The sequence below is a fragment of the Physcomitrium patens genome, chromosome 21 (assembly GCF_059467195.1).
Source record: "Physcomitrium patens ecotype Gransden chromosome 21, ASM5946719v1, whole genome shotgun sequence".
In the NCBI taxonomy this organism is placed as follows: Eukaryota; Viridiplantae; Streptophyta; class Bryopsida; order Funariales; family Funariaceae; genus Physcomitrium; species Physcomitrium patens.
In genome coordinates, this window is record NC_143430.1 from 7,272,698 (window position 1) to 7,294,439 (window position 21,742).

The 21,742-nt window shown below is 38.3% G+C and overlaps 4 protein-coding genes across 10 annotated transcripts; 3 read left to right on the forward strand and 1 right to left on the reverse strand.

The window, feature by feature from the left end:
- The first annotated feature begins 1,154 nt into the window (after nucleotides 1-1,154).
- Nucleotides 1,155-4,299, forward strand: LOC112274286 (maltose excess protein 1-like, chloroplastic). Its single transcript, XM_024503623.3, has 7 exons — nucleotides 1,155-2,144; nucleotides 2,436-2,714; nucleotides 2,846-2,941; nucleotides 3,274-3,375; nucleotides 3,472-3,590; nucleotides 3,753-3,856; nucleotides 3,974-4,299. The coding sequence occupies exons 1-6, from the start codon at nucleotides 1,698-1,700 to the stop codon at nucleotides 3,760-3,762; spliced, it is 1,053 nt and encodes a 350-aa protein (XP_024359391.1). The 5' UTR covers nucleotides 1,155-1,697; the 3' UTR covers nucleotides 3,763-3,856; nucleotides 3,974-4,299.
- A 971-nt stretch (nucleotides 4,300-5,270) lies between these two features.
- LOC112274285 (1-aminocyclopropane-1-carboxylate synthase 7) lies at nucleotides 5,271-8,633 on the reverse strand. 5 transcript variants are annotated; one of them, XM_024503618.3, is made up of 5 exons: nucleotides 8,493-8,633; nucleotides 7,213-7,690; nucleotides 6,984-7,094; nucleotides 6,613-6,773; nucleotides 5,271-6,448 (listed from the first exon to the last, which is right to left on the reverse strand). In XM_024503618.3, the coding sequence occupies exons 2-5, from the start codon at nucleotides 7,627-7,629 to the stop codon at nucleotides 5,593-5,595; spliced, it is 1,545 nt and encodes a 514-aa protein (XP_024359386.1). In that variant the 5' UTR covers nucleotides 7,630-7,690; nucleotides 8,493-8,633; the 3' UTR covers nucleotides 5,271-5,592. The 5 variants fall into 5 exon arrangements, with proteins under 5 accessions (XP_024359386.1, XP_024359389.1, XP_024359385.1 ...); XM_024503621.3 differs by lacking the exon at nucleotides 8,493-8,633 and adding an exon at nucleotides 8,394-8,492; XM_024503617.3 differs by lacking the exon at nucleotides 8,493-8,633 and adding an exon at nucleotides 8,153-8,387.
- A 4,838-nt stretch (nucleotides 8,634-13,471) lies between these two features.
- Nucleotides 13,472-16,277, forward strand: LOC112274287 (uncharacterized). The gene is made up of 8 exons (XM_024503625.3): nucleotides 13,472-13,917; nucleotides 14,159-14,257; nucleotides 14,435-14,515; nucleotides 14,674-14,739; nucleotides 15,083-15,145; nucleotides 15,276-15,342; nucleotides 15,467-15,579; nucleotides 15,893-16,277. The coding sequence occupies exons 1-8, from the start codon at nucleotides 13,528-13,530 to the stop codon at nucleotides 16,049-16,051; spliced, it is 1,038 nt and encodes a 345-aa protein (XP_024359393.1). The 5' UTR covers nucleotides 13,472-13,527; the 3' UTR covers nucleotides 16,052-16,277.
- A 932-nt stretch (nucleotides 16,278-17,209) lies between these two features.
- On the forward strand, nucleotides 17,210-21,215 carry LOC112274283 (aspartate--tRNA ligase 1, cytoplasmic). 3 transcript variants are annotated; one of them, XM_024503612.3, is made up of 11 exons: nucleotides 17,210-17,272; nucleotides 17,723-18,208; nucleotides 18,342-18,452; nucleotides 18,646-18,759; nucleotides 19,060-19,350; nucleotides 19,578-19,688; nucleotides 19,870-19,923; nucleotides 20,055-20,134; nucleotides 20,308-20,423; nucleotides 20,737-20,851; nucleotides 21,000-21,215. In XM_024503612.3, the coding sequence occupies exons 1-11, from the start codon at nucleotides 17,213-17,215 to the stop codon at nucleotides 21,124-21,126; spliced, it is 1,665 nt and encodes a 554-aa protein (XP_024359380.1). In that variant the 5' UTR covers nucleotides 17,210-17,212; the 3' UTR covers nucleotides 21,127-21,215. The 3 variants fall into 3 exon arrangements, with proteins under 3 accessions (XP_024359380.1, XP_024359382.1, XP_024359381.1); XM_024503614.3 differs by having other exon boundaries at nucleotides 17,258-17,409; nucleotides 17,621-18,208; XM_024503613.3 differs by having other exon boundaries at nucleotides 17,258-17,409.
- Nucleotides 21,216-21,742: the final 527 nt, after the last annotated feature.

The following is a 21,742-nucleotide window of genomic DNA, read 5'->3' on the forward strand; positions in this document are numbered from 1 at the left end:
ATTGCAGGATTTCAAATTTGATTAAAATATAAACTCAATTCAATTCTTAAAATTTTAAATTATGATATTTTCAGTATTATTTTAAAAAAATCCTAAACCACGTATTGTAATCATTTTCAAAAAAACTTATTATCAATATTAAAGTTCAATTCCATGTTTTTGTAGATAAATTTTATTTTCTTCATTAATTGCAACAATGCTATGAACATTAAAAATAATAATTATTATTATAATCCATTCTAGAATCAATATCTTATGACAAAAATATTGAATACCTTTGATTCAAAACTGAAAAACAATAATAATTTTGTATCCTCAAACAAGCATTCCATGGCCTCCTCTTCATTTTGATATTGTTTGTTTGTTCGATTTTTTTTTTAATTTATTTTTTTATTTATTTTTCTTGTTTTACCACTTTAATAAGATTTGTGAACCTGTAACGAACTAGGACATGTGCTAAGTAAAGTAATAATAAAAAAATAAAAAATCTGTAACATAAAATAAAATACAGCATTTGTCTTTGTAAGAAAAGATTTTTTTATATTTCTTGTGTCTTTACCTGAATTATAGTGTATCAATAAGCAAGTCCTAAGTTGGATGGATAATCTTCAATTCGCTGGTAAGTAACATCCTTTTTTTATTATAAATATTTTATTACAAGAATTCTTTGTTAGAAAAAGTATGCCGAGAAAATCATTATTTTTGAAACTTGTTCTATTTAATTTGTAGATGACTACATACTATGTTATCTATGCACAGAAGCTTCTTTCTCCAAAATCTGCCAACGGCAACAAGTATGCGCTTCGATTTCGACTTCGTCAGCTGACTAGAACTTTTAGCTGTTTTCTTTACGTGATTCGTGTGATTGCTTTCCTTATGCTTGCCACGGATTCGTGCATTCTTAAGCAACCAGAGATTGTGCATTAAGAATCTTAGCACATTTGGATGGTTCTACAATTTTCATATTTTTGTACAAAATTCAAGTCAATTGGGATAACTCCCATCGACAAAACCAGTAACAGATACGACAAATGAATGATAAATCACTCCCAAGATGAACTATGTTCGTTCGTTACCCCTGTTTCATCGCTAGAACGTTACGCCACTGGGCTGATCGCAGACTTCGGGAGGATTACGCTGTCGGTACGACCTTCGTCGACAAGAGAGCGAGCAAAGGATCGCGATTCACGAGGATCAGCGAAGTGGGTTCTGTGCAAATGCATGGTTGCCCACTTGAAGGTCCTCCACATTTGGGTCTTGCAGACAATCACTTTAGCCCGCGGTGGTCGACTTATGGCCCCGTATCTAGACAGAATCCCGTGTCGGTATGGCCTTCATAGTGGCCTGCGGCAGAAGTACTGGTTGCACATTTAACGTTGTCAATGCATTTACTGGTGAGCGACATTGAAGAAGATTCATGGGTAGTTTCTTCTGTGCATAGATATCGAGTTGGAGGGTTTTGATAGGGATTACGCAGAGTTGGTGCTTTTGGGGGTGAAGCTGTCAAAATAGTCCAGCTCGTGGGAGCCGGTGTTTGGTTTAGGAGTGCGTTTTGTTGTGATGGAGATTTGGGTGTGGGGATTTGAGGAATCGTGTTAGCACGTGAGGACGTTGGGGCACATTTGATGCACTCCGTGGATGCAGCGGCTACGGCTGTTCGCTTTCGGATTTGAATTCTGGAGAGGCAATTTCTCGCCATGTCGTCTGAGGGTAGGTTTCAGATTGATATCACTGCGAAGTCGAAGGCATTGAGTCTCCAAGTACGATTCATAGCAGCCTTTTGGACCTCTCCTGTGTCCCATGCGCGCCGCGTTACTGGGTCCATCAATGCACGTGTTTTCAGCTTGATTTTGCATGTGAGCCTAACCCTGTTGCAAGTTTTGGGCGTATCTAGCTCTATTGCCTCTGATCCTACCCTTACCCGACGTCAGAGTTCGAAGGTTCGCTACTCACTGCAGGTTCGGTTGCGCAATCTCTGGTTTCGAATCCGTGGCAAGCATAAGGAAAGCAATCACACGAATCACGTAAAGAAAACAGCTAAAAGTTCTAGTCAGCTGACGAAGTCGAAATCGAAGCGCATACTTGTTGCTGTTGGCAGATTTTGGAGAAAGAACAAGAGCTTCGAGAAGAAGACTGGGTCTCAGGTACGTAGTTTTATCTTTGACAACCGAGTCGAAGTAGATGCTACCAATGTTCAAGAACACGCAATCTCCTCAAGTCCTCCCCCTGCACTCGCAATGCAACATACGTGCCATGAGTACATATTTAACCTGTAAATCCTTCAGTATCAGATTCAGGAACTCCCACTCGTCTCAGCGATGGAGCCATATGAGGTTTTCGGAGATAGGTCATTTTGGTTGCATACGTTTTCCTGGGCTGAATTATTGTTTGTGGTTCTGGTTTTACAACGCCTTAAATGATTTAACTTGCTACAGAAAGCCGTTGTGAATCATGGAGATATGACTCAGTCTCAGGAAGCTTTAGGAAGAGATACAGTAGCCATGGCTTTGAATGGCGTTGGTGTGGTGTCCACTCTGATAACACTTGTTCAATTGGCTGTTACCCGAGGGCTCCCCGTGTTAATCACTGGCGTGACGGGGCTAGCAGTTGTGAGCAGACTCGTCTTTTTGAATCGTTGTTCTACAATAAGCCCGCAGTTTTCCAAGTTATGGAAGGAAGCCATGCAGATCGGTGGCTTTTCTCTGATGCCTCAGGTGATTCCACATCTTTCAAAACCTCCTTCGTCTGAATGCTGATGATCGCGCTGTGTGCTCACATACTCACTGATCAGCCCGTGCAAGTAATTTGGAATGACAATTGTGTTCTGTGAAATGGTCATTTGCAGGCAATGCAGGCAATATTTCGTCCTTACTTATCAGACTTCGGTTTCATCCCCAACGGAACCTACACGGGCACTTTTGCCTTGATTATGATACTTCTGGTATAACTTTGAACCCACCTCCAGCTGAAAACCCATCTGCTTGGTATGAACTAAGAAACTTAAATTGGAGTCCAGATGCGGTAGGAGTAAATTGTAGAGGGTGAAGCTCGTGTCATTCATACAAAACACTTCATTCTAGAGTGTACACCATCATCCTGTGTGGTGAGCTAGAAGTGTGTTCTTGGTTGCTAAAGGAGTGCGAGGGTTTCTATGAATATGCATCATTAGGAAGCATTCTATTAGAACATGGTTGCAAACAACACGAAGGTCTTCATCAACCTCTGCAGAACATGATTCTTAGGTTGTGCTGCACATACTTCCTCTTATCTCAGGCAAGATATCGAAGGCTACCCACCAAAGCCACTCGGTTCTTTGAAGTCTTATCAGCAGGAGTCCCTGCTGTTCTTGTCCTATGGGCTCCCATTGTACAACTGGTACGACTCTCCTCTTACAAGTATGTTCGAACGTCGATAGAGAGCAAAGAGCACGTTATTGACTAGCTTTTGTACACTAACATTGGAAATTTGCAGTGGACAAGCTGCTGGAGCCCTGCCAATGCCGATTTAGTGCAAATATGCACAGGACTGCTGGCAATTCTGAGCAATTGTGCTAGTTTGCCCTTGACCCAGTCTAAACATCAAACTCTGTGGTAAGCATTGGAATCTCCGGATGCAGTGATAGTATTCCACATTCTCAAGTTTGTTGTGGTAAGCTCTGATATGTGTAAACCTTTCTATATAAGGGGAGCAAACATGTTCTTGAGATCCTGAGGACAACAGCTGTTCGATTTGTTGCGATGTGCATTTACCAGGACATTCTAAAACCAATAGCCTGGTGGCATTTATGCAACACGACAACTAGAAACCATCAAAGATTAGCCAGAGAGTTTGGACACACTGGCTCAGTAATGTCGTGGTAAGATGAAGCTCAAGACTTTGACATCAAAATAAATTTTGGCTCAGTATTTCTTTGATTTATAAATGCCAAGTCAGGACTGACTTTAGAGTGTTGTGATGGTGGATTGCTGTACAGAAAGCAATGTGGAGTGCGACTTCGGAATGAACCATTGGGTTCAATGACTAAATTGCGCAAAGTAGTAGGCTCTGGGTACTGCTCATCACAGTGCAGTTCTATCCAAATGGGAGTTTGAGAAAGCCATGTTTCTGCTTTTACTAGACATGCTTGGTCTGTCGATGTCATGGTGGTTGCCACAAATTGGTTACAGGGAGCACCGTGCACCACATTTATTGTACAAGCAACGCTAACAGCTACAGAATACTTCAAGGTGATGTGTGATATGTCCAATCTATGTTTGAAACATATATTGTCACACTAAATAATCTTTCTCCGTTCATTCTTATGTGGAGTTAAATTTTTTCATATGTTGGTTGGAAGTTGAGTTCGTATTTTGAGGGTTTGTATTGTTGGAAAGCTTGAAGGAAATAATTTCAAGATGGACAAAAGAACGATACAACCATTTACATGTTAGCATCCCTAGCATAATGAATTGATCTTTATTTCTATTTTCATCTCAGATTTTGGAGTGGTGAATAAGTACTTCTTTATTAAAGACTTTTTTGAAAAAATAAAAAAGAAGACATTCTTAGTGTTCTTGTGGCTTCTGTCTATCAATAATTCTATTTTATACACATACATGATATGTGTTATACTTCTTGCAGATCGTATGAACAAGCCAATAAATGGAGGAAAAACATAAAAAATACACGTGTATAACTATTCCACAAAGATTATAAAACAACAACTATTCCTTCATAAATCTTATTTTTTATAATAATATGTTGGAACAAATTGGAACTATCAAATTGGACGTTCTTTACGGAATGTAATGAAGTACTTTGTTTTCTCCCTCCTCAAGTCAGAAATGGTAAACATTAAATCTATCTATTTAACAATTTTCCGTTCACTTTTATAAGATGGTGATGTAACACATGGGAAATCCCCTGTACGTTATAATTTTGACTGCCCTGCTAAAAATATATCATGCAACTACAGTGGAGGGTTAAAGCATCACAGATGCATTCTAAGGAACTACATAGTGCAAGTTCAGTTGAATAGAAATAAATGAAGTGTCTATAAAACAATTTAGTCAGAAGCAGCAAGATTCAATGGATAGTTCTGAACACATCGGACCTCGCATTTGAGGTATCACAAAACATGCCAAAACATCAAAATTTTACTCAAAATTATTTCTTATCTCAGGTTTATTTTCAAAAACAAAAACAAGATGACCAATACATGCTTCAACTGCACCATATTTTACCTTACAAATGTCACAAGCAACGCCGTAATGAAAAGACTATTACTCAGATCTCGGAATCAGACTACGCTTTATTAGAGATACATCCCGCAAATAATGTTCAAACAATATAAAAGTACCCTTGTCTGTCCGCAACGACAACTAGCTATCAAAAAATGACTAATGACAGAGCCAACTTCGCCAATACGAAATTAAATATAACAGATCTGAATAAGTGCAGAGTTGTTTCTTGAATTCTAGTCCATGTTAATTCCTTTTGAATAAAGACACAATCACACTGGTGTAGACCTTCCCTCCACATTACATCCGACTCCATCCATATATGTCTAAGCAAGGGTTTAGGGTTTAAGGTAGAATCCAATAAGAAGCCCTTTCAATATACAGAATTCTGCATGAACTTCTGAAAGCGAAGAAACGCAACCATAAGCGTTTCATTGTCAACAGTTGCAAAGCAAAGCCTGAACCACCCCGGCTCCTCACACCAACACGACGTCCCAGGAGTTAAATGCAACCCCACTTTGTACAAGAGATGCTTCCACAGCTTCATCTCTTCGTCTTTGGAAGGTGACGCCAACACATGCCGAAGATCAATCCAGCAAAATAGCCCACCCATGCTATTCTTACTCTGGATGCCAATCTTATTTAACTCGGCCACAACTTTACGATACCGTTTGGTGATTCTTCTCCGGTTCTCAAACAAGAACATGCTCATAAACTGCTCATCGGAGAGTAAAGAAGTGCACAGCTGCTGTGTTGCTGTGGAGACTGCACAATATCGTGCCATCCGGCTGGCAGCTTCCAGAACCTGCTTGTGCCAAGAGTACAGAACCCCTACCCTAAAACCTGCAATGCCCAAGTCCTTGGAGAGACCATAAATGATGTGCACGTAACTCCGATTGTAATGAGATTTTGGAGTATCTAAAATTTCAGTAATGCTTGTGAAAGCATACTCTTCGTGAGTGCAAGCTGCGTAAATCTCATCCACAAGGAGATGAATTTTCTTGTCCTGCGTGAAGGCTAAGAGGGAAGTCAAAGCAGCTCGGTCAAGCACATTGCCCACAGGATTTGATGGATTTGAAATCAGTACTCCTCGTATTTTAATACCTTTCCTGGACATTCTTCGAAAGGTACTTTCTAAAACGTCGGGTGTTAACTTGAAATCGGTGTCACTGCTACAGGGTACTGGTATAAGCTCCACTTGGCTCCTCCACTTTATGTCTCTATCAAACCTGAAGTGTGCAACACTAGCTAAAGTAAGCAATGGTTGGATCGGAGTGAATTTCTCAACCAAACCGACAGAGACTGCAGGGACTTACGAGAACAATTAACTGAGCACACCAAAAGATGTGATGAGAAATACTAGGTCTGTGAATAACCTTAGTAAAGCACGTACCCCGCGTAATACGGAGAAGGAACTAGGAAAGCCTCTCCAGGCTGAGCCAAGGAGAAAGCTAATATCTCCAATGTGGGAGTGGCTCCAGCAGTCAACACCATTTGCGATGGCTCTAACTCCACCCGGCCTCCCATCACCGATCCCATGAACCTTGCAAGCACCTAACCTCCAGTTCTTCAATCCAGAACCACAAATGAAGAAAAACCTAGCATACAATTCCTCACAAACACAGATTTAACAGCAGCATAATAACAAAGTAGTAGTTCCCCTTAAACACACATTTGTTATTTTCGAAAAGCAACAGGACCTTTTGAAAATCTCCTTGCTGAACGCAAACGAAATATAAAGAGTGAAAGGTTAACCATGCTTACTGATTTCAAGGACTTGAGGCCACTAAAGTCGACGTAGCCACCCGCTTCATTCAAATCCAGCAGGTTATCGCCCCACTTCGAGAGCCATTCTTGTAACAAATCCAAAGATAACTGCACAAAGTAATGCGAAGGACAAGAGCTTGGTATTGTACACGTAAATCCCGCTCATTGTCTACTTCAGACAATGTATCATTCCCGAGAAGTGATGATGCAAGGAGAGTTCCAATACCTTGTTCTCTGATGTTCCAAATTCAATGCAGCCAGTAGGATTAAGGACCGAATCGTATCCATTCTCACTCATTTCCTTCCCGCCAATGTAATAAGGGGTCTCTTGTATAGAAATCACGGACATTGCCCTTGCCGAGATTGGTGGTTGCACCTCGACCGCCTCATTCTTCTCAAGAGATTTTACTTGGGCAGGCTTTGGATCCAGCGGGAGGAATTTTCTGGGCCTTAACTGAATGAGATAAAAGCTCACCAGTGGAATAATGCAGCCAAGTGCAAGCCCGTAACGCCCTCCCAGCATCCCCTGCAGAGGTACAACCAACCCCATGGATGACAACACTTTGGATTTCTTTGTCAAGTGGTCAGCCAAGCTCTCGGCCCTAGAATCTCCCAACAATTCGTCAAAGAGTTGCAGGGACATCACCGATACGATATACTAGTTAGCGACTAGCTGGCTCAAATTAGGACTCTTCACCTCCATCCTGCGATCACCAAGACGGAGAACATGAGCAAGCATAATGCAAAATCCCCAAAGATAAACCCAAAAATGTAACGTACAATGAAGCCCGTAGCTGATAAGGACGACCCCTATTATCAGACACAACCATACGCAATCGCACCATCTGGAAACCCAAGTTTTTGTACAAATCAGGGTTACCAAGAGGGAGAGCTCTTCATCCTCAACTCTAATATTCCCCATACGATAAATAGCTATGTCAACATTTCAAGGTCCTCTGTAAAGAACCATTTCAGATACAACTTCTAGAACATGGTAGGTGACTAAATGACTTATTGAAGCGTTCACGGCGTTTCAGTGATTCACAAATTGTTGGACAACGCAAGCAGCGTTGAGGTTTACCAAATCTAAAAACGCATGAGACCGAAGGAAGGCAATCCAATCCCACTAATTAAAAGTAAACCATGACAGTGGCCAAACTAGCTACCACGAATAGGAAAGCGGAAAACACTTTCGATTCGCATGAACGCCCGAAGGTGGTAGCAACATTCGCCCACAGCACCACGAAGATTTACAAAGACGCGAGACAGAATCACCGCAACCGAGTCGCCAAATTACACATAGAACTGCTTCGCTTCCGACCGAACCCAGACGACCTTTCCAACAACCCATCTCCCAATTGAATCGCAACCATAACTGCACCGGTCAACACAAACAGATGTCCACACCTAATAAAACACGACAACACGGAGATCTCCACAAGAAGACAAACGGAATGCGACCCAAAAATACGCAAGAGTGCGAATAGAAGCGAATGCAGCGTGTACCTTTTGAGGAGCACCTGAGGAGATTTTGGGGCAGAGGCAGTGATGCGGGATTAACGGCAACCGAGCTCTTTCCACATCGCAGCAGCAGCAGCCCCGCTGAAAGTGCCAAATGTTGAGGGGCAGTTGGCACTGACTGAATCGCTGATTGGTCGCCATTCTGTACACCAATTCGTGGTGTTGCTTGCTTGCTGCTCGTGCGCGTGCTTGGGTGATTGCCTCCTCCCCCTGATTGCTCGCGGCCTTCGTCATTTCCATCGCTCGCATCGCCATCGCCCGAAGAAAGTTATCGCTTGCGCGCGCTTGTGGCTGTGCTTGCTTCCAACTTGTGCTTCGTCGTCTTGTTGTTCCGATCCATCAGAGTTTCTCGACTTCGTCCATCTATTTTTCCTTTTCATTCGTCCATGTTGCACGTTATGCTGTTTAACAACTGTTTGTTGTGTTTTTACTGAGTAAATTAAAAATTCCAACTGAAGGCAGCAAATCGATAAGAATTTGGAGATGTCGAGTAGTGAATATTTTTTCAAACCTGTGATAGAACATGTGATTCTGGAAAATTTTAACAAAACATTCTAGAGTAATTCTAAAATAGCAATTTTTTAATACTGTATAAATAGAACATGTAAAGAATTGAAAGATTCAAATGAATTTAGCATATTTTTAATAAGAAATTCTTCATCGATAAACTAAAAGATACAAAATTTAAAAGTTGTAAAGATAGATATGAAAGAATTCAAATGAAATAAAAAATTAGAATGTGTTTTAGTATTAACCAACTAAAGGATTTAAAAGTTGTGGCATTTAATCTATTTTTTCAATAGAAAACCCTCTAAATGCTAAATTATTATAAATTTATGTTCAAAATAATTTTTGTAAAAAAAAATTAATCAATAACTAGAATCCTAATCTTTTTTCAAATTTTGTGATTGAGGTTAATTTTTATATTGTCATATATTTCTTTAAAACGAGATTTTACTTTATTATCTACTTTCTGATGTAAAATATATATTGGATTCACATTATTTAACACTAAAATTGATAAATACTACAATGAATGTTTTGTATAATGTGTTAAATTTTTATTCATTATTGAAATCTGAATTTTAAAGAAATAAGATGTTCTTTAAAAAACAATGATAATATAAATACTTCTATGAGTTTTAGTTTCAAATTTTTAATTTAACATGAACTTCATGTTTATTTCTAAATTTTGATAAGTAGTAAAATAATCTGTCATTATTTTCAATCAATTTCATAAAAACCAAAAGATTGTGCATATATATAGTTTGTTTTAAAATTAGACGTGCATGTTTAATATTTGATATAGATTTCCAAAGATAAAAATACAAACAGTTTTTTTTTTTTTTTTTTTTTTTTTTAAATTTATAAACAACTAGAAACCAAAAAAAAAAAGTTTATTAAAAATATCGTTGGAAAACATAAATGTATTTGAATGGTTAATGAAAAATGTAAGAAACTAATGAGCTTTGAATTAAAAGTAAAAATAAGTAAAATAAAAACAGTAAGTTTTTAATATTGTAATTTTAAAATAATTTATTAATATTTAAAAATAAAATCCACATAAAACATTATTTATAAATATCAAAGCATGTATTTATAAAAACATCATGTAATATAATTTTAAATAATCATAAAAAAATCATAATTAATATTACTTAGAATAATGTTTCCATATTAAATACATTCTATTGTAGATGAATTTTTTCCATAGTGTTTTAGAATGAAAATAAATTAATCTGTCACTAATTTTTAAATTTTATTTAAATGAACTTATTTTATAAATTTAAATAAATTTAAATAAAATTTACTAATATATATAGATAATATGTGTATAGTTAAATTACAATAAATTGATGTATGTTTTGAGATATCTCTTTAAATAGATTATTTTTAATTTTAACTATTTAGAATTTTAAGTTGTTATTGTATAAAACTTTAAGTAATTTTCATACTCTTTATTATTATATACCAGTTTATATCATCAAACCCTATTTATATATTTATTGATCTATTAAAAACAAAAAGGTAATAAACCAATTAAAATTTTATTGATGAGTTATATTTTCTTTATAATTCAACCATAGTTATCCAATAATATTGACTTATAATATAGAAAATTTGAGAAGTTGTTGATTAAAGTTTTCATCTAGTTTTTTTTTTTTTTTTTTTTAATTATAATTTTAAAATAAAAATTAATAAATGATTAGTTATTATAATATTTGTAAAAACTATATTTTATTCATTCTATATATACACACACATTTATGAAGGATAAACAAAAACATAGTAAATTTATAGTATAAATTCAATAACTCTTTAAAGACAAGTGTTGATAATATATATTTTATTTTAAAGAAATAGATATTATAACCGATGATTCCAAAATATTGTGAAAAGATAGAGTTAAATAAATTTTAAAACATTTCTTTTTGATGAGAAATTGTCAGTATTATTTAAATTTTATATATATTATTTATATGTATGGTAGAGTATTGCTAATGCCACTTTAGTTTTTACTACTACTTCTACAACCTCCTATCCACTACTTACTACTTTTCTTCAATACCTTTTAAACTAATAGATAATTCATAATTCAATATTTTTCAAAGAATTTGATTTAAACATAATTTTTTATTAAAATTTTTATGTATAAATAATGTTTCCATAAATAAATTAATATATTTTATATATAATGTTTTGTATAATTAAACAAAACATGTCAAGGTGGTGGCAAGTTGTAGTGGTTGTAGCAAATGTTTTGGTGGCATTACCAATATTCTATGTGCTATCTACATAATATAATATATCTAAACACCAACTTCTGATTGTCTTAAATTCAAATCAAATTGTCAGAAAAATGTCATACCAAGTTATTGGAAAACATATTATAACATTAAATATTAATATTCAAACAATATGATATCATTATTGAATTTTGACAACTTTAAAGTTTTTCATAATGATGCATATTTAGGAATAAAAAATGCCCGAAGTGAACAAGCAACAAAAGATACTTTACATTTAAAAGAAATCATAAAAAAAAAAAAAAAAAAAAAAAAAAAACTTCGGTACACTGTTTTATAGAAACATTTGTAAAAGATTATACAAAGTTGCATTTTTTTATTGTTTTTCTTTATTCCTTCTTTTAAGTAATAGTATTAAAACCAATATAAGATTTATTCTATTATATATATAGATATATATATATATATATATATCTATGCTAATTGATTTATACTAATTTGGTTTTTAAATCTGTGATGAATAGTATGAGCAACTCTATTAAGTATAAAAAAGAAACATTGAGATTTAGAACAAGAATATCAATAACCACTTCAAATATTTCTAATTTGAGTTCATATAATTCACTTGCCTTTTTGTTTTGACTTTTTTTCTTTGACTATGTCTGTCACATAGGGTGGTGCATGGGAAGTTGCTTGAAGCAAACCCAGAATCATCACATAACAATGACATGGTCATGTTCAACACATTGATTAAGCCATAGTGGGTGTGGGTGAAGTAACCCCACCTTCTAAAGGTGGAGCTTTTGAATGGCAAGCCCTCCATGCTTCTTATCCCACCACTAATTTTTAAATACCAAGTGGGCTGAGACACTTCCCATCACAATATTTAGCTCATAGTAGAGTGGGTCAGCACAACATCTTCTTTGACAAGTTGCTTCTCTTCATTTCAGTGGTGGGAGTGATGGCCATGAGGAAGAATAGCAACATTGACACTATCCAAAACCTAGCAAAAGAATCCACATTCTACAACAGGCAATGACAGGTGACTTAGAAGAACACCAATGATGCCAACAAGTTCAGCAACTTCTAATTTCTTTGCACAAGTGTTCCATATGTTTAACATGTGAAGCTTGTTTGTATCATCTCATACTGTCATTGATCTAAACAATTTCAAATAATGTAGAACAAATCAGGTAATGTCAATCAGAGTTTGGATTTGTTTTCTATTTTTCCTTTATATATAGTTAGTGATGATTGTTTTGTTCTTTTGCTATCTTTTTTTTGGTGCAATTTGTTGCATTGTGGCTGCTTCCGCAAATCATGTTTTTTGAAGATAGTTTGAAGTTGAAAATACTTACATTTGTATGAAGAGAGCAAGAAGTTTTGTTTGTTGGATTTTTGATGATGTTTCCTATAGTTTGAGAAAATATTACCCATCAATAAAGAATATAAAGATAATGTTTCCTCTTGTTTTTTCAACAAATGAAGGCTTTGCATACACCCACACTAGCACTCTAGTAAAATGTGTGCGGCATGCGGTTTGGACCGAGTTCTAATTTAAAAAAAGGATTACGAATATAACTTATCATGTTCAAGAATATATTTGTAATTATCATAAAAGTGAAGGGTAGATTTGCTATTATAAAAAATACAAGGATATTCTTGATATTTCAGCAAATTGCAGGAATATTTATGATATTTTTCCTTTATTTATTTTGATACGTTTCAGATTATCACCTAATCCATAATATCTTACTTTAAAAGAAATAAAAATTTAGAAACAACATCATCTTACTACTCTACTTAGACACCAATTCTTCAACTCCTATTAAAAAGACACAAACTCTAATCCCCATTCACTCAAACAAACCATTCATCAACTCAACCTCCATTAGTCTTTTGCATTATTCGCTTACAACCCCTCCCCTCTTTGCATTGCAAGCTTGTGTTGCTTCATCCAAGTTTTTGATCCACATATCATCCAAAATATACATCCGAAACATTCATCAAAACGTCATCCACAATACACGTCCAAGCGCCATCTAAATGATATGAAAACTTCATCCAAGTTTCAGCAGTTCAGGTGGGCAACGAACTGGACGCCGTCCGGCGGTCGAGGAAGCAGAGAACACACCTTCCAGGTCGGCGCCCATGCCGTGACGCTGGTCCTCCCTCGTCAAAGAAGAGGCTGTTTGCCGTTTTGCTGTAGAAGTTAGAGCTCTGAGGTTGGTGGTATTGTTGTTGTTGTTGTTGTTGTTGTTGCTGTGTCGCACATGGCATCCGCATCCACCCTCCGCGCACTCGCACCTCGCCTCCTCCCTTCCTCTTTTTCTCCCTCGCCCCTCCTGCATTTCCCTCCTTCTCGTGTCACGTTGTTCAAGTTTGAGGGTGATGAGTCGCGGTGCAGGATCGTGAAGGAGAGTAAGTGTTTGGCGCGTGAGGTTTCGCACCGCAGGAGAGGTGGGTCGGTAGCTACGCTGGTGGCTGTCTTTGAGGACGGTGTGACTGGCGCTGCAGGATCGGCTGCCATGGAGGTGAACGAGAATTGTGTTGGAGCAGCGGAAGTGAAGAAGGATGGGTGTGTGAAGGCTGTGTTCTTTGATTTGGACGACACTCTCGTGCTCACGCATGCTGCTGACAAAGTTGCACAGCTAGCCGTTCTGGTGCGTGATTTGAGAAGCGTTTAGATTCTCCATTGGCATTAGACAGTTGGGTGTCTCTGGTTTTGTAGAAATTGGGAATGGTGTTGTACTTCCTAGACGTAGCCCCCCACTGCCCTCATTAAAATATAGGTGACCAATAATGGCGTGGAGTTACGGATGCGTTAGTCGTCTGTGTAATCGAGTGTTGAATGGTTTCTGTGAGAAAGGCAGTAAGGACTGATAGATCCTATGAATTGCCCAGGTTTTGGCAGAGCGAAATGTTCCGCACATCAATGGAGTAGAGATGGTGAAGGTGTTTGTAGAAAAGTTTGACGTTTCTCCGTGGGATCGCACTCACCAGGTTTTGGTTATTCACTTTCGCATTTGTTTCCTGTCACTTTATACCAGTACCCGATGTAGTGATGGAGATCAGCGCTGAAAGAGATGTCTGTCTGACCATGCTTGATTGGAACACAAATAGCCAGTCTAAGACCCCTAAGTTTTTAGTTCTGGGTTTTTTGTGTTTTCCTCCCTACAGGTGGATGTTCGGGAATGGAGAGCACGGATTTGGAACGAAGCTCTCCAAAGCCAAGGCGTTGATGATCTGCCGCTTGCTAGAGTAAGTTCCGAATCTTTAGTTGGTTCAATGCATGACAACAAACTTGAGTGTATCTTGACAACCGAACTGGTTATTTCTCTGTTGTTCGATGTGAACAAGCACGTCAAGTCTCGGTGACACCATTTAATCTGACCAGTTGAGATGGTGTGGTATTACAGAATTTGCAAGATTTGTTTGATAAGGAGAGATTGTTGTCCTTTCAATGGGCGCCGGGAGTTGAATCGGTACAACACTCTCCTTCGCTTTCTTTCAGGCAAGCCCCGTTGGATTTGCTGTATTTTCTGGGTGCGAGGAATAAGTTCAGGATTATATGGACGTCGCGGTTGACATGCGAAAGATTCGTAATTACGAATTCTGAAAGTTGTCAGATATTCACTATTTTATAATTTCATTGTGATTTACGTGGTAAAATAATGGTATGTCTAAACTGAATTTCATACATCCTGATAAAAAAACAGAAAAGAAAACAAACAAACAAACAAACAAACAAACAAAAACAAAATTAAATGCATGTAGACATGGCAATAGTTTCGCAAGCCAGTCTTACGCGCTATTTTCTGATCGCAGATGGTACAGCGCCTACATGAACTAGGCATCAAAGTGGGCATTATAACCAACGGCCACTTCAGTGTACAACCATTAGCCCCTTCTAGCGTTTTTCAATTTCTCCTAAATTTCTTTGTCAGTCTGGGGATAATTTTATATCCCGAATTCGAACTGCTCTTTTGAGAGGTTGGAGGTGGAACTATCTTTATTGCAGGTTCAAAGAGACAAGTTGAAAGCATGCAAGGCTGATCTACTTTTTGATACTATACTTGTGGGCGGAGGTAATCTGGAATTCCGTATTGCAACTCAAATGTATGATGAGCTCGTCGTTCTGTGCGATCAAATTCTGATCACCTAAAAGAGTCACATGAGGGCGTATTTCAAGTTTCTTGTTCAAATGTGCAGAAGAGCCAAATCAAAAGCCACATAGGGAAATATTCCTGAAGGCCTGCAGGCTTGCAGGATGCAGTCCAGAAGAAACAATTATGGTCGGTGACAACCTGAAAACTGACATACAGGTATCCTGTAGCTCCTATCCTTTGATGCTTTAGTATTTAAATTTCAATATCTGAATGATGTATTACCATTCTCCTACTCTTTCTCGCTCCCCGTCTCTCTAAAACAAGTTACCATTGCTTTCTTTCGTTCTTTTCCAAGCTCAGACCTGCAAACTAGGCATTCTCTTCTCCCAGTTATATTGCCTCCACTGCGTAGGGTGGTGGCATGGGAGCTGGATCGAAGTCATGTAATAATTTAATTTCCACTCGTAGTTGAATAGTTAGCATTCAATAAGTAAAGAAGAGATGGTTTCAACGTATGTCTACTGTGCAGGGTGGCATCAACGCAGGCTTCCTTGCCACTGTCTGGGTGAATGTGCACAACCTGGAGGGTCTACCTGCTGGAGGAGCAACTCCAGATCACATTATCTCCAACATTGGCGAGCTTCCTGGGCTTCTGAAGCAGCTGGACCTGGACTTGGGCCAGTCATGATGTGATGGTGGCACTGCTTTCAGCTCATCTCCATTAGGCACACCCATTTATGGACACCATTTGATTCTTCACTCCGTTCCATTACAGGCCATCGTTGCTGCATATTCTAAGTACAAACTCTCAAGCCTCGAAGTGAAAATGGTGATTTCTCTTGAGTGTTAGAGTAGAGGTTAACTTTGTAGTAAGTGAACACACTTTCCAATGAATGATTCATTCTTTTTCAGAACGGATGACTCTTCCTTAGAAGTCATGTGTGCTTAGAAAGATCGTGCTAAAAATTCAACCATGTCTGAATCATTCTTGCATTGGTTTATTTATTCTTTAATGCAGGTGTATTTTTATCACATAAAATTCTGGTGATATCTGAGCAAAGATTCATTAATATTTTCACTTGTTTTGGTTAGGTGTAATGTAAAAAAAAAATTGTTGATACATACATACATACATACATGCTGCTATAAGATAAAAGTGGGAACTTGCGTTGTTGAACATACATAATTTTTGTGAACTTCACGTGAACTCCGTTTAATTTATGTTTTGAAGATGCTTTTCACAATAAACTTTGAAAACATTCAACTGAAACTTCATGTGAATTGTAGTTGATGTTCTTTTGATTTAGATCTCAAGTTAATATTCCATTTGTTAAAAGTATCAATTACTGTTTAATTTTGATTAATGAGAGGGTTTTCTGTCGATACATCTGTCACTAATCTCTACAAAGTTGTTTTCTAAGTTAAATTTGTTTTATATTTTTAATTTTTTAAAAATAAACTTGTATCTGGAGTATTTACATAACAAGTAGATAAAACATAAGGAAAAAATAATGAAGATTTGTATAACATTTTTAGATGTTTTATAAGTTGAGTCTGTTTTGTTGAGGTCATGATGATAAAAAAATATTTAATTATCAAGAGCTGATTCAACAGAGATATAGTAAAACTTGAGGGGTTTTGTTCTTTTAAAAGAACAAACTTTTCCTTTAAAGATGAACTTTTAGGGGTCCATCCTCATTAGGTCCAAAGTAGTCAACGTAAGGAGGAATCAACGAGGAAATGAGAGATGAAGTCTTTCGTCCATATATCATCCATCTGACGAGAAAGCGAAGGCGAACATCTCAAAAGACGAATGCTATCATTCATCCACACGCAGCTTTGAATATCTATGGTTCAGCAACACTGCGCCACGCGAAAGGTCTTTTCTGTTCTCTCTCTGAACCTTGAGGTAGGGATATGGTGGTGGAATTGTCTGTGTGAGAGAGAGCTAGGGCATCGCCGAAGGTTGTCGTGGAGTGAGAGAGTGGCCTTTTTTAGGTCGGAGAGGGAGCCTTGGTTGAAGAGCTTTCGATCGAACCAGACATTGTATGCGTTGGCTCGTTATCTTGACTTCTGTGTCGTAGTTGGTGTGTGTTTTGTTGTGAATTTCTGCTGGATTTCGGACACGGGAAGAGTGTGCGGCTTCGTGCTTCTCAAGTTTTCTGTTGTGTTATTGAAGAATCTCGTAACTCGTGGTTTGTTTGGGAGGTTTTGAAGTGAAGTTGAGTTATTATTGTTGTTGTTGTTGATCTCGAAGGCAGATGTTGTGCCGCGAGGACGTGTTGGCCAGGGTTTAGGGCTGAGTTAATAAGGATTCCAAGTCTCATCTAGGTTTTGTTACTTATTTCGGAATCCTCAGATGGAGGGAACAAACGCCCCTGTTGCAATGGAGGAGACGGCTGCTCCGACTCTGAGCAAAAAGGAGAAGGCGAAGCTGGCTAAACTTGCTGAGAAGAAATTGAAAAAGGAAATGGCAGCGGCTCAATTGAACCAGGAAGAGGATGATCCATTGGCAGGGAACTACGGTGATGTTGTCATGGAGAATTTGCAGAGTAAAGAGAAGAGTTGTCGTGTGTGGACCAACGTTGGGGATTTGGGGCAAGATCACTCGGGTCAGACTGTGTTGGTACGCGGGAGAGTTCACACTGTTCGTGGTAAAGGAAGTCTGGGCTTTTTGGTTGTTAGAGAGGCGGGTCACACAGTTCAGTGTGTTGCAGCGGTGAAGGAAAACGTGGTTAGCAAGGGCATGATCAAGTATGTGGGGAAGCTGAACAAGGAGAGCATTGTCGATGTGGAGGGAGTCGTGGTTGTTCCGCCCAAGCCCGTGGAGGGGACCTCTCAACCGGTATGTCTTATGTGAGGCGATGGGATTTTTGTGTTTGATCATTGTATCAAGCAGAAAGTAACTGTAGTTTCACTAAGGGTTTATGAACGGTGAAGCTTATCGATTTAACGTGACACTATGAATGTGAATTCAGGTCGAATTACATGTTTCAAAGATCTATTGTATTAGCAAGGCTGCGGTTCAGCTCCCCATCAATTTGGAAGATGCTGCTAGAAGCGAACTAGACCTTCAGAAAGGCGAACAGGTAACTGATTTCTCGCACACTGTACTTCAACATTGTTCAGCTTACACATTGTGAACAACTGACACAGTTTTTTCTTCAAGTACTTGCTGCGAGTGGTTTCTTAAGGATCACAATAGCTCTACGTTTTTCGTGATGTTTTAACCCCTTCACTATGTCGATACACTGATACAATATTGGTTATGAGGTTTTGCAGGAAGGTATCCAGTATGTGCGAGTGGGGCAGGACACGAGGCTGAACAATCGCGTTATTGATTTACGCACGCCTGCCAATCAGGCTATCTTTCGCATTCAGTGCCAAGTCTCAGCTGTTAGTATTTATAGCCTTTACTTTTTGGTTTCGCCCATTCGTCGTATGTTTTGATAACTTGGTGTGTTACGATTATGTATGCTCTTACTATGGCAAATGTTGTTTTCTTCTGTCTTATTTCTATCAAGTGCGTAGTGGTTAACGGAGAATTATCTACCTTTGGTATCTTTAAGACGGTCTTCTGTATAGAGTTCCACGTATATTATTTGCCTCAATTTCGTAGGTAACTCGGCATGTGCCATCCGGCTCTCGTGTTCGATCGTTCAAATGTATTCATTATTTGAATATTGAATCATGCAGCTGTTCAGACAAGCACTTCTAGATGAGAATTTTGTGGAATTACACACCCCCAAGTTGATTGCTGGAGCCAGTGAGGGAGGTTCATCAGTTTTCAAGCTGGACTACAAGGGCCAGCCTGCATGTCTTGCACAATCTCCACAGCTGCACAAACAAATGGCCATTTGTGCTGATTTTGGGCGCGTTTTTGAGATTGGACCAGTGTTCCGTGCAGAAGACTCTTTCACCCATCGACACCTGTGTGAATTCACAGGTCTCGATTTTGAGATGGAGATCAAGGAGCACTACTTTGAGGTAGCTTGTGATGCCATGTACCGGCTAACCCACGAATTGCAAAGCTACCGTACCATGCTCATAAACTTTATAAGCACCTTATTCTGGTGGATTACTTTAATCAATCCTGCTGACGTTCATAACATGTATTTTCTCCGAATGTAGGTTTAACGGAGGACTTCATTCTGGCATCTTATCGAAAGGTTTCGTAGTAGTTGCGCTTAAAGCTTGGAATGGTGCGATTGCAGGTTCTGGATGTACTTGAGAAAGTATTTCTCACGATTTTTGATGGTCTAAACACGAAGTGTGCCAAGCAGTTGGAGGCTATCAATGAGCAGTATCCATTTGAGCCTCTTAAGGTTTGTTCAGCTTTGTTGCTGTAAGACGTTTAATGCTAAGTTCAAAAATTCTGATGACTACATGATGAAGTTCCCTCTAGCAAAGGCTAGATTTAATTTGATTCGGTAGGCATCCAACGAAGAAATCGATAGCATGCCGTGGTTGCGGTTATTGACCTTGTGCATCTTATGCTTTCTGCAGTATTTGCCTCAAACATTGAGGCTTACATTTGCTGAGGGCGTTGCAATTCTTAAGGTTAGTTTTCATCAGCAGTTTGAATCATATTATTGGATCTCGTCGCAATGCTAGAGTGTCGAGGTAGCCTTAATTATGTAATAGTTGCATCAAACTACATGCTTTTGTCTTACAATTTTGAATGGTTTTAGGAAGCGGGTATCGAGGTAGACCCTATGGCTGATTTCAATACCGAGACCGAGAAAACACTTGGGAAACTCGTGAAAGAAAGGTAATTCTCAAAACTACATCAGTTGTCTCGATGTGCTATTATTGATCACAGTGGTTCAACTCGACTAGTGCTGGAATCAGTTTTACAGCTATAATGCCTAATCATGCGAGTATTATTGCTTTTGAGCCCTTTCTTACTAGCATATCTGACAAAGTGTTCCTTGTGTCTGGCAGGTACAAGACTGACTTCTATGTTCTGCACCGTTATCCCTCTGGAATCAGGCCATTTTACACGATGCCATGCTGGGACGACAAAAGCTACAGCAACTCTTTTGATGTCTTTATTCGAGGTGAGGACCTATCTACATTAAAAACCAAATGCTAGATTTGAGGCAACATTTTCGCGTCAAAAAATGTGATGTTTGACTTTTCGATTTATACTCTCTTCGAAGTTCTTTAACTTAAACCTAAATTTGGCGATTAATAGGAAAGGAGAATTCTTACGAAATCTGTGCATTGTAACCAAGCATTAGATTATCTTTGAAGTCTTTCAGCTTGTGATCCAGTTGATTTTGTAGATAGAACATGTGGGTTCACCAAGTTTGTAAAAGACACATAATTAGAAACTTTCTAATGCTACATTTTACTCTTGTGATCTTTTAGGGGAGGAGATTATTTCGGGAGCTCAACGTATTCATGACCCAGAGTTGCTGACGAAGAGGGCAACCGAGTGTGGAATTGATGTCAAATCCCTTACCACATATATCGACTCCTTCAGGTATTTCCAAGTTTGTTATATTGTGCCTCATAATTTTCATGGCGGATGGTTCCGTCGTTTTACTGGCTAATTGATGCACTACTTTTTGCTTCAGTGCTTAATGTCCTTGAATAACTTTTAACCTTCAACTTGTTCCATTTGTCCACAGATATGGAGCACCCCCACATGGAGGTGCTGGTGTAGGCCTAGAACGTGTGGTAATGCTCTTCTGTGCTCTGAATAACATTCGAAAGACGTCCTTGTTCCCTCGTGACCCACAGAGGCTAGCGCCATGAGAGTGAATTAGTCACTTCCATTCTTGACCTCTGAAGAGATTTTGAACCTTATTTCTGATTGAGACTGAAATTTATATCCAATTCACATACGAACGGAATGAATGGCCTATGATTAACCATCAATCTTTTTAAAAGGTTGATAATTTTTTGTTTATTTTCGTCATAATTTATGCACGTGGATCCTGTCGAGATCTTGGTACAATTCTTCACCTGTCTAAAGTGCTGCTTACCACGATAACTCTGAAACCACAACCAATATAATGTGCAATACAATCACGATGATGCAATTGGTGTCGTAGAATGTGTTTTCTGAATTTGCTTTCTAACATGGAACACTATACTCATACATGCAATTCCTTAAATTACAGAAGCAGCGATTAAGCTCTGCCATTAAGCACCAGACAGCTAAAGACCCTGAAATCCTAACTTATTCGCCGCAGACGGTGTCACTGCAAACTATGAACTTGATGGTGTACCTTGCTTAGTGGCTTAAAAAATATGATCGTTGATCTGTGCCGTATCGAAACAGTAATAGAAATGTGCGGACATTTTTCTCTTTCATCAATGGATGGAGTGTGTAGTGACGAATGATGATACCTAGAATAATTTCAATGAA

Coding starts and splice junctions, on each gene's coding strand:
- LOC112274286 (XM_024503623.3), top strand. CDS start 1,698: ATGTCGTCTGAGGGTAGGTTTCAGATTGATATCACTGCGAAGTCGAAG. Junction 2,145..2,435: donor AGAAGAAGACTGGGTCTCAG/GTACGTAGTTTT, acceptor AACTTGCTACAG/AAAGCCGTTGTGAATCATGG. Junction 2,715..2,845: donor GCTTTTCTCTGATGCCTCAG/GTGATTCCACAT, acceptor GGTCATTTGCAG/GCAATGCAGGCAATATTTCG.
- LOC112274285 (XM_024503618.3), bottom strand. CDS start 7,629: ATGTCCCTGCAACTCTTTGACGAATTGTTGGGAGATTCTAGGGCCGAG. Junction 7,095..7,212: donor TTGGAACATCAGAGAACAAG/GTATTGGAACTC, acceptor TACTTTGTGCAG/TTATCTTTGGATTTGTTACA. Junction 6,449..6,612: donor CCTTCTCCGTATTACGCGGG/GTACGTGCTTTA, acceptor TGCACACTTCAG/GTTTGATAGAGACATAAAGT.
- LOC112274287 (XM_024503625.3), top strand. CDS start 13,528: ATGGCATCCGCATCCACCCTCCGCGCACTCGCACCTCGCCTCCTCCCT. Junction 14,258..14,434: donor CGTGGGATCGCACTCACCAG/GTTTTGGTTATT, acceptor TCCTCCCTACAG/GTGGATGTTCGGGAATGGAG. Junction 15,146..15,275: donor TAACCAACGGCCACTTCAGT/GTACAACCATTA, acceptor TCTTTATTGCAG/GTTCAAAGAGACAAGTTGAA.
- LOC112274283 (XM_024503612.3), top strand. CDS start 17,213: ATGGTTCAGCAACACTGCGCCACGCGAAAGGTCTTTTCTGTTCTCTCT. Junction 18,760..19,059: donor TTCAGTGCCAAGTCTCAGCT/GTTAGTATTTAT, acceptor TGAATCATGCAG/CTGTTCAGACAAGCACTTCT. Junction 20,424..20,736: donor TTTTGATGTCTTTATTCGAG/GTGAGGACCTAT, acceptor GTGATCTTTTAG/GGGAGGAGATTATTTCGGGA.